We start from the raw sequence: 11,581 nt of genomic DNA on the forward strand, positions 1-11,581 counted from the left end.
AGATAAAAAAAAATATATATATATATATATATATATATATGTGTATACTTTTTTGATGCACGTAAAACATATGTATATTCTTCTTTTCAAAGAAATCATATAAATAATGTAAAAAGGGGAAATCATGAAGATATTAAAAAAATTAATATAATATTAATATACATGATATTATTAGTAACAAATCATACGTTTTTTTTAATATAGTAAAAATTTTTAGACGGAAATTAAGATACACTATTTTAAATTATAAAATACATAAATATATATTTAAAATAAAACAAAATGAATAAAAAAAAAAAAAAAAACAAAGATGATATATTATATATAATATTTTATTTTAAAGGAATATAATAAAATTTCATCAAACAGAAAAAAAATTCAATAAATGAATAAATAAATAAATAAATAAAAGAAATACAAAAATGTATACATATATATAATATAATATATGTTATATAATAATGCATACATATGCAATAGTAAAAAATAATACCCATATATATATATATATATATAATATAAATAATAGAAGATTTATTTTATATATGTTAATATATATCATTTTATATAATATTATATATATTTTTTCTTTTTTTTAAATTTCTATAAAATAAATTTAAAAAAGAAAAAAAATGAAAATATTATAAATTTATAAATAATGGTAAGTGCTTTAAAAAAATAGAACTTCCAATGAAACAATTTATTCGTATATTTTAACCTCCAAAATTTTATTAATAACTATATAATATATACTTATTAATGTTGTTTTTATAAATTTTATTAATAAAGTAATATTTTTAGAAAATATGGCTAGGCATAGTAAAAATAATACAGCCAATCCTATATTTACATACCACGAGAGAAAAAAAGTTAAAGGTAAAATGATGGGAATAAGATGGCATCATATATAAATAAATAAATAAATAAATAAATATATATATATGTATATATATTTATATTTTTATATGTTTGTATTTTTTTTTTTTTTTTTGCCGATTATGTGAAATAATAAAAATTTATGGATATACATATATATATATATATATATATATATATATATATGAGTACATACTATTGTATATGAATAAATATTATATATAGTTATATAATAAATTTTTTTTTTTATTTAAAAAAAAAAAAAAGATGTAGGAACAATAAGAGAACGACTAGGAAAAGATTCCATGAGAAAATTTGAACAGTGTTGGATATGTTTAAGGACAGCAGAAAGTCCAGTTAGTTCCCCTTATGGTCATATATTTTGTAAAATATGTATAATTAATAATTTTTTAAATCAAAAAAAAATATATGCTCGGAAAAAAAAAGAATATGAAGATTATATAAAAGATTTGAAAAAAAAAAAGAAAGAGGAACTTTTGCAAGAAAAGGAAAAAGAGAAAAAGAAGTTTGTCCAAGATTTGGAAAATTTAAACACAGTAAATGTTCAGGTATATATTATGTAAAATGTTATCAAAAGAAACACACCTAATATATATATATATATATATAAATATTTATGTATGTATGATACTATATATACATTTTATTATTTTTTTTTTTTTTTTTTGCTCCTCCCGATTTTATAATATACAGAAGGAAGAAGAAAAAAACTTGTTAGATATATCAAATAATTTCTGGCTCTCTTGTAATACTTCCAAAGTAAAAAAAGATACTATTCAGAAGAAGTTAAAACCTCCATCTAAAAATTTAATATGTCCAATTACCAAAAAACCATTAAAAATGAGTGAACTTATAACAATAAATCCTGAGGTGATAAAAAATGGGGACTCGGAAAATGGAGGGTATATATAGGAAAATAAAATAAATATATAAATAAATAAATATATATATATATATATATATATATATGTGTTATATATTTTATTATTTATTGTGTTAAATTTCCATCACACTTATATATTCATTTGTATATATTTTTTTTATGATTGTATAGTTGGGTATGCTCATTTTCAAAAAAAAATATTGATCATCATAAAGCTGTGCTCTTAAAAAAAACGGGGAAAATTATATTAAAGGTAAAAAAAAAAATATGTGTGTGTATTATTCAATAGCATATATATTTAAATATATGTTTATATGATCATAATGTATTTATCATTTTAATTTATTTTTTTCAGTCATTTTTTGAAAATTTTATATATGGAAAAAAGAATTCATATGATATTACTGTGGGTGAGGATGATTTTATTAACTTAGAAGCAGGAGGCACAGGTATAGTATATTAACACTTTTTGTATTTTTCATATAAATAGGAAATATGTGTATATATATATTATACGTAGGGATGATTTCTAAGGAATCTACTTCTCATATATATATATATATGTATATATGTATATATTTATATTATATATATTATTTAATTGTATATTGTTTTTTAATTTTATTTATTATTATTTTTTTTTTTTAGCTTTCTGTTCACATAGTAATGTTGAAAAGACGTTATATAGGGAATCATTACTTTGATCGAGAAAAATAAAATAATACAATTTCTTTAAATATCCTTCTTATTTTTTTATTTTCGTATCTTTTTTTTTTGTTAATACATAAATATATATATATATATAATATTTATATAATATTTATATGTTTTTTCTATAAACAATTTGTTTTTATTATTTTATTTTTTTGTTTTTTTTCCCCTTATTTGGGATATTGATATTTTTATAATTTTTTTTTTTTTTTTTTTTTTTTTTATTTAATTCATTCATTATAAAAATAGGTTAATTCAATAATGTGTGTATAAGTATATATATATATATATATATATATATATTTATAATATATGAGGAGAATAAAAGTATGACATTACATATTATATATATATATATTTATATAATATATATATGTCGAGTGTATAATGAAATAAAAAATGTTCCTATTAAAATAAACGTTATTTTACTTATTGGCAGCTTCTATATATTCTTATAAAATAATATAAAGAGTAAAAAAATAAGAGAAGCATATAAATATAAATATATATATATATATATATATATATTTTTTTATTTATTATTATTATTTTATGAAAGCTCTTTTCCATTTCTCCTTAATTCTGTGCAAAAAAAAGGGATATAATAATTTTTCCCCCCCCCCTATTCTTTTAAATAATATAATATATAATATATATATATATATTTTTTTTTTTTTTTTGTTTAAATTTTTGTTTAGTTGTATTGTATCAATATATATATATATATATATATATATATATATATATATGTATATATTAATTTATGTATTAATTTGTTGATTTAGTTTAATGAGAATGACATGGATAAAAAAAAATTAATTTTCTTTGTATAAGGAGATATGAAAAAATTTATAAAATTAAAAAGGGTCCATATTAATTTAATAATAATACTTATAATATATATTGCATGGATAAAGATATATAATGTAAGAAAAGTGCAATGTATAAATTCGACAAACCATAATAATAATATAAAATTTCAAAGTCGAAAAGATAATAGGCTATTTTTTTTAATCAATAAGAAAAATATATTGAAAGGGATTAACAATATTTCCTATAAAATAAAAGATAGGAATAAACATTTTTACAAAAATGGTAAGGATAATATTTTAATGAACTCCTTTGATGTGCCTTATAAGGCAAAAGAAAGAAACAGTAGTCACCATAGTATATCTAAGAAGTTATCAAAATTTTTTAACGCTTTAAATTTTTATAAAAAGGGAAGTGAACATGAAAATAGTATTATAAAATATGAAAGGTTGAGTGTTCTAAAATGTGGTTACAATAAATATGGGGGAAACCTACTTATAAAAGATTTAGATGGCAACAATGATTTAAATAGTCAAAGAGAAGATTATATATGTGTAACAAGCGGTGATCATATAATCAATGGTGACAATATATATGAAAATTATGATGATTCTAATAATAATAATAATAATAATAATAATAATAATGATGATGATGATGATGGTGATACGAATTATATTAGGAGTGATGATGTAAACAAAGATTACAGTAACTTCCCAAACAATGAGAAACTTAATAAAAACGAAAAAAAAAATAAAAAAAGATATTATAAATTTATGTCATGGAACAATACAAAAGAAATTAAAAACTTTGACTTGAAAAAATATAATATACATAATGAAGATAAGAATCAAGAAACACCCCAATATTTCCAATCCGCATTTTATTCTTCAATAAAAAAGGTATCTGAAGATACGAATCATATAAATATTAAAATAAATAAAGAATTAGTTAACGCGCTATCAGTTGAAGAGATATTAGATGTGTTAGATAAATATTATAATTATTCAAAATATAAAAATATGAAAAAGAAAAAAAAACATATTTTTAATGAGGTTAATATTGTTACAGCATATCACAGGATAGCTAAACATGTTAGAAATAAAAGTTTTTATAAAAAAAAAAATTTTGATCAAGGGGAATATTCAATAAATTCATGCTTTGATAACATAACATCTAGTTTGTTTGAAAATTATTCACATGTTGATGATTCCCCGAGAGTATTCAATTTGTGTTCTCAGAAGGTTGAAATGGATTTAGGTACGAAGGAAGAAGTAAATATGGATGCTGATGATGATAAGGAGAAAAATATTGAAAATGATGATAAGGAGGTAAATATTGAAAATGATGATAAGGAGGTAAATATTGAAAATGATGATATGGAGATAAATATTGAAAATGATGATAAGGAGATAAATATTGAAAATGATGATAAGGAGATAAATATTGAAAATGATGATAAGGAGATAAATATCGAAAATGATGACAAGAATATAAATATTGATCGTGATGATAACACATATATTCATGATGCTAATATCCACTCGGAAAAGACGAGCAATAATAATGAAGAGAATAAATATAAAGATCTCTTGAGCAGTAGCCACATTAACCTATATGACAAAGTAGAAACATATAAAAATATATATGAACTATTAAAAGATAATTTATCGATTAATAATAATAATAATAATAATAATAATGGTGATAATGATAATAATTGTGATGAAGCTGTTATACCAAAGCATGTAGCAAATATTGCCTGGGCTTCATCTGTGTTATCTAATAAAGATCCTGATATATGGAAATATATAAAAAAACAGTTTTATGAACATATTAATAATTTTAAAGCACAAGAAATTTCTATTATTATATGGTCCTTTGGTTCTATAAAAAATGAATTAATAGAAACAGAAGAAGAATTTATTTTATTATTTAATTGTATTAAAAAATATATAAATGAAAATAAATTTAAAGCTCAAGAATTTAGTAATATTATATGGTCATTAGCTGTATGTAATTATTATAATTATGATATGCTAATTCTTTTATATAATTATGCCCTTAAAATTTTTGAAAAGTTATTATTAAAAGATATATCTACAATATTGTATAGTTTATCTCTTTTTTCATTAGATTGCATAAATAATAATATCCTTGATGTTATTAAAAAAAATCATTTTCTTAAATATAATATAAAAGATGATTATTTAACAATAAATAAAACAGAAGAAAAGAATAATACGAATATACTCAATCTATCGAATATTAAACCTTCTGATCAAAATGATGATCATAATACAATAAATAATACACAAAAGAAATTTAATACAAATGTAAATAATAATATAAATCATAAAAAGTATGTACCATATTTATTATTCGAAAATTTTCTGACATATTCATTAAATAAAATTGATAATGAAAAAGATAAAATGAATATGAGAAACTGGTCCAACATTTTCTGGTCTTGTGCAAATATTGGACTAGGCTTATATAAGGATATGTATAAAGATCATAAGGGCTTGCAATATTATATTTTATATATGAATAGAAAGGTTAATGATTATGTAAATGAAGGGGATCATATAAATGGTAACGAAGGGGATCATACTTGTAATAATACCCTTGAATATTTAAACACCAATAATGATTATAAGAGCAAAACGGTGGTCCAATATAATCATCATCAAAATGATAATAATAAAATAAATTTAAAAAAAAATGTTATCCTATACCAAAAGGATAACGATGGAATATATCACTTATATGGATGTGCAAATAATTGTGATATATCATCATCTAATAATAATAATAATAATAATAATAATAATAATAATAATAATAATCATAATATATTTTACCAAGAGGATAAACATATTAATATCAACATAGATGATTATTCTTCTGATTGGAAACCATACATTCGTATTATTCATGGAGAATATGTATTCCCATTAAAATACTTTTATGATGAAAAAAAATATAAAAATCAATTTAGTATACAACTTAATAAAGTAGGTATAGATACTGACTTGGATATATATAATGATAATATCAAAAGAAAAAATAAATTGAATAATATAATAGATGATACAATGTATAATGAAAAAAATCACGATAATAATAATATATCAAGTCAAGATATGAATATAGGAAACTATAATATTAAAAATAATTTAAATAAGAATCATATAAATATTAATGATATAAATAATAACCATTTAAATATTGAACATACAAATTATTCTCTATTCCTTAAAGAAATAAGTGATAAAAAAATGAACCTTTATAATAATACAAATAATAATGCAGTTATATTAAAATTATTACATATGTTCGAATCACAACTAAAAGATAAAATTTTAAAATGGACAAAATGTGATACACAATCTATTGCTAATATTTTATGGAGCTTATCAATATTAAATGTATATTCAAGAAATGTTTTTGAAGATGGTTTATATGAATGTAATAAAAGATTTATTAAATGTGGGAAAAAAAAAAATACAACTAAAGTAAAAAATTTCATATCGCAATTACATCAATCACAATTATATCAAGCTGCCTTTTCTTATTGTCTTTATTTATTAAATAATCAAAAACATATAAATAAATTATTAAAAAATAAAGAAAATTATAAAAGTGATATCATCATAAATAATGACATCAAAAAAAAAATACATGCCATCTTTGAAAAATATTTTAAAGTATCCATTAATATATTAAATATATGGAAAAAACAATTAGCACGAAATCAAAGGAAAGAACAAAAAACTCATATATCATCTTCAGTGCATAAAAAAATATCTAATGACTTAAGGAGATTGAACATATTTCATTATAATGAATATTTTATTTTGGATTCCATTCTGGTCGACATTTTTATACCTCATTCGAAGGTACACTCAGAAAAAAAAAAAAAAAAAAAAAAAAAAATATATATATATAAATTACATTTATATTTTTCTTCATTTTTTATTTATCTTTGTCATTTTTCATTTTAATAGATTGTCATAGAAATCGACGGACCTAATCACTTCTTTCAGAAAGGTGAAATGATTTTTTACAAATCAAATACCTTATTTAAAAAAAGGTTGTTAAGAGCACTAGGTTACACCGTAATTTCTGTACCAATTAGCGATTATACATTTATGTTTAGTGCCTTGGATACGATGCATTTTACGAAAAGACTTTTAGACAAAGCAAATTATAGTGCACAAAAATAGTTAAAAAGAGGAGAAATATCACATAAATATATATATATATATATATATATATATATTTATATTTATTTATTTATATATAATATTATCTTTTAATTAATTTTTTTAATTTCTATTTTTTTTTTTTTGTCTTTTTATTTATTATATATTTTAAAAACAAATTAATTCATTTTTATTCGTTAATTTTAAAACAAAGTTTCATTAGCATTTCCTAATTGTTCCTTTTTATATTAACTACACATAATATTTTTATATGATTCATTTTTTTTTAAAATCTTTTTATCCTTTTTGAAATGATCATTTATTTGTTTTTATTATTACGTATAAAATATTTAATAATTTATTATTTCTTTCTGTTACATTTATTGTTTTTTTGGAAAATAAAATCGTATAAATGCCTTCTTATAATATATATAAAAATAAATAAATAAATAAATAACATTTTAAACATTTTTCCTGACTTGTTCATAATTTTTTTTTTTTTTAACTAGCTAACATGTGGTAGAAATGTGCAGGAAAAAAAAAAAAAAAATAATATATACATGTATATTGTTTAATGTGTCTATAAGACACAATATGGGTTTAAAAAAAAAAGAGGGTGGAATGTGTGTGAATAGAATATAATTGTTGATAATAATATATACCGCATGATTATTATAATTATTTTTGTTTTATTATTTTTTTTTTTAAGTTTATATATATGTACAAAAAATAATAGATCTACTTGTATATATATATATATATATATATATATATATATATATATAGATAATACGAAGAAGATACATTTTATGTTAAAAAAAAAAAAAAATAAATAATATATGTGCAGTATAAATGAATATATCTATATATTAATTTTGGTATATATATATTTATTTATACATTTCTGAAAGGCTCATTGAAATGTTAAGTGAACAAGAAAGTAAGACAATTTATCATGAAATTTTCATATTATTCCTTTCGAATGGATGACATATGTTTAAATAACAATTTTGGAACTTCTAAAATATCTACTTCGTCTTTATCTAGTACTTGTTTTAATTTATCATCTGGTATAATTTTTCTTTTCATGTTTGGATTTTGTAAATTATTATCCTTGATATATTTCCAAGCATATTTTAAAACAAAAACTCTTGATGCTGTATCAGCATTTAAAAATTCTTTTAGTGGACTTTTTATTTCACAATCAATTTGTAATCCATTTGGTCTTTTTTTTTTCGTATTATCATTTTTTCCATTGTCTGTAGTGAAGTTCTTTTTATTATGAAGACTGTTGAATACATGTGCATAATGATTTCTGAACAAAAAGTTTTGGGCACTAAATATGTTTGTTCTCAAAAGTTTCATACTGAGAATGAATAAAATAAATAAATATAAATATATATAAATATATATATAAATATATATATATAATATAATGAATATATAAGAGGGAATAATAAAAATATAATAGTAACTTAAAAAATAAATGTGCATAAATATATTGCTTTCAATATTTTAATTTATTTTTGTAAAAATGGAAAATACTTTGACAAAACAAATTATATATATGTAACACACTAATGGGAAAATAAATATATATACTATTCATATGTATATTTTCACAAATTGCCTTTTTATTGTATTATAATATATATATATATATATATATATTATATACATTTATGTATCATACTATTTTATATGTATAATACTGAAAATAATTTTTTTTTGTTCATATATTTTATATATTTATATATATGATACATACTGAAATTAAAAAAAGTGCATAAAAAAAAATATATACATATATATATATATATATATATATATATATACTACGTATGTATATATCATTTTATTTTTTTCTTTTTTAATATTTTTTTAAATTATCATTTTATATTTTATATGGTATTATTATGTTTAAAGGGAAGAAAAAAAAAAAAAATAATAAGAATAAATAAATAAATAAATATATATATATATATATATATATTATAATATTCCACTGTTTTAGTGTACTGGTCGTTTTTTTTTTTTTCTTTTTTTTGTAATCATGAGGAATAAAATTTATATACAAGAAAAATATTTTATATATATATATATATTATTGGTATAAAAGGTCTTTTATTTTTAAAAATGTATCAAGCACATTCATATGATGAAAATTAAAAAAAATTATAAAAAATATTAAAAAAAAAAAAAATAAATAAAAAATATATATGCATACTCATAATATACATATATTTATATACATGTATTATATATGTATATTTGGTGGTTCGCGTATGAATATAACATTAATCTTGTTTTAAATCCAAAGTGTTTACATTTATTCCCATTTTATCAATTACATAAATTAACGTTTTATCTCCTGTATAAATATCTCTTTCAGTTGCTGAAGTAATAGCATCCTTAACAAAATTAATATCATCACCCAAATTAAAATTGGTATTTTTAATTAGTTGATTTTTTTGTTCAACTCTATTATCTAATATTGGTAATATTAATTGGGAACCACTACCAACACAGGAGTGGGTTGCTTCACAATATGAACCAACGGAATCATAATTGTATAAGACTCCTTTATTATTTTCATCGACTCCTGCTAAGATATTAAAAGCATAATACGGGAAAAATCTTCTACTATATAATATTACACACAACAATCTAGCTATAACATGAATGTCTGGATAATGGGAGTGTTCCAAAACAAACAATTGAATTTTTTTCTACAAAAAAAAAAAAAAAAAAAATATATAAGAATATATGTTAATAAGGCGTTCTTAGTTATATATGCACATACATATATATGTATATGTATATTTATTTATATATTTTTTAATTTATTTATTCCACTTTTATCTCTTTGTTTTACTTGTAATAATGAATGGAGTGTTTTTATATCAGACTGCATTCCTGAGGAACCTATAATACACTTATCAGTCCTATAAAAAATATAATTAAATATTTTTTAATTATATAAAGCGTAAAAAAAAAATATATATATATATATATGTTACTATTTTATTATTACAATTTAGATATCTTTGGGCAGAATCTTGTATATATTGAATATGATAAAGATAATCTTGTATCTGCAGCTAGAATAACATAATCTTTACCAGTTAAGCCAATGACAGTTCTAATTAAAAAAATAACAAATACATACATATATATATATATATATATATATATATCGCAGTTCCTTGATTTTGTATATCACGTATATTTTATAATATATTACAATAGTTGCACATAATACTAATTTATATATAAACATATGTATATGTAAATATATATATATATATATATTTTTTTTTTTTTTTTTTCTTATACCCTCCATTGTCAATATATGGATACCATCTTTTAAAACCACGACCATGCTCTATTACATTTTCCTTCTCTGTTTTCTTTTCTGTTAAATTGTCATTATATAATATAAGATCCATTTTTTTATTAAAAGAAATAATATAATAATAAATAAATAAATAAATAAATATATATATATATATATATATATTTATATATTATGTATAATATCTGGGCAATTTATAATGATTATAAAAAAATAATAATAATAAAAAAAAATATAATATATATATTATATATATATAATTATATATTCAAAAAAATTCATTTCTGATTTTTTTTTTTTTTTTTTTTTTTAATTAGATTACATTATATATAGTAAATATTATTTTTCCTTTTTTTGAAAAAAAAATTTTATTATTGTAAAATGCACTATTTAAAAGTACACATAAGAAAAGCATATACATACCGATAATTATATATAATATTATATTAATTATGTGAATATATATAATATTTATAGTTTTTTTTTATTATATATTTTTTTTTATGTTTATTCATATTTCATTAATATTTATAAATGCAATGATTTGAAAAAAATAAGGAGAGAATATTAATTAAGATTATTTAGCATTATAAAAATAAAATAAATATTTTATTCATGTATACTAAATACTTTTGTAATATGAAGATAAATGTATGAGCTATAAAAAAAAAAAAAAAATATATATATATATATATATGCATATGTATTATATATATA

At 18.8% G+C, this 11,581-nt stretch overlaps 4 protein-coding genes across 4 annotated transcripts; 2 read left to right on the forward strand and 2 right to left on the reverse strand.

Annotated features, from left to right (window-relative positions):
- Positions 1 to 806: 806 nt before the first annotated feature.
- PRSY57_0517100 (conserved protein, unknown function) lies at positions 807 to 2,484 on the forward strand (the record flags this gene model as incomplete). Its single annotated transcript, XM_012906239.2, has 6 exons — positions 807 to 876; positions 1,144 to 1,445; positions 1,591 to 1,799; positions 1,952 to 2,033; positions 2,136 to 2,229; positions 2,429 to 2,484. The coding sequence occupies 6 exons, from the start codon at positions 807 to 809 to the stop codon at positions 2,482 to 2,484; spliced, it is 813 nt and encodes a 270-aa protein (XP_012761693.1).
- An 846-nt stretch (positions 2,485 to 3,330) lies between these two features.
- Positions 3,331 to 7,530, forward strand: PRSY57_0517200 (RAP protein, putative; the record flags this gene model as incomplete). The annotated part of the gene is made up of 2 exons (XM_012906240.2): positions 3,331 to 7,203; positions 7,312 to 7,530. 2 exons carry the CDS (start codon positions 3,331 to 3,333, stop codon positions 7,528 to 7,530), a joined length of 4,092 nt encoding a protein of 1,363 aa, XP_012761694.2.
- A 948-nt stretch (positions 7,531 to 8,478) lies between these two features.
- Positions 8,479 to 8,874, reverse strand: PRSY57_0517300 (SWIB/MDM2 domain-containing protein, putative; the record flags this gene model as incomplete). The annotated part of the gene is made up of 1 exon (XM_012906241.1): positions 8,479 to 8,874. One exon carries the CDS (start codon positions 8,872 to 8,874, stop codon positions 8,479 to 8,481), a length of 396 nt encoding a protein of 131 aa, XP_012761695.1.
- Positions 8,875 to 9,806: 932 nt separating this feature from the next.
- PRSY57_0517400 (proteasome subunit beta type-1, putative) lies at positions 9,807 to 10,958 on the reverse strand (the record flags this gene model as incomplete). Its single annotated transcript, XM_012906242.2, has 4 exons — positions 9,807 to 10,238; positions 10,385 to 10,454; positions 10,544 to 10,651; positions 10,846 to 10,958. The coding sequence occupies 4 exons, from the start codon at positions 10,956 to 10,958 to the stop codon at positions 9,807 to 9,809; spliced, it is 723 nt and encodes a 240-aa protein (XP_012761696.1).
- Between the last annotated feature and the right edge of the window lie 623 nt (positions 10,959 to 11,581).

This window comes from Plasmodium reichenowi, chromosome 5 (assembly GCF_001601855.1).
Source record: "Plasmodium reichenowi strain SY57 chromosome 5, whole genome shotgun sequence".
Classification (NCBI taxonomy): domain Eukaryota; phylum Apicomplexa; class Aconoidasida; order Haemosporida; family Plasmodiidae; genus Plasmodium; species Plasmodium reichenowi.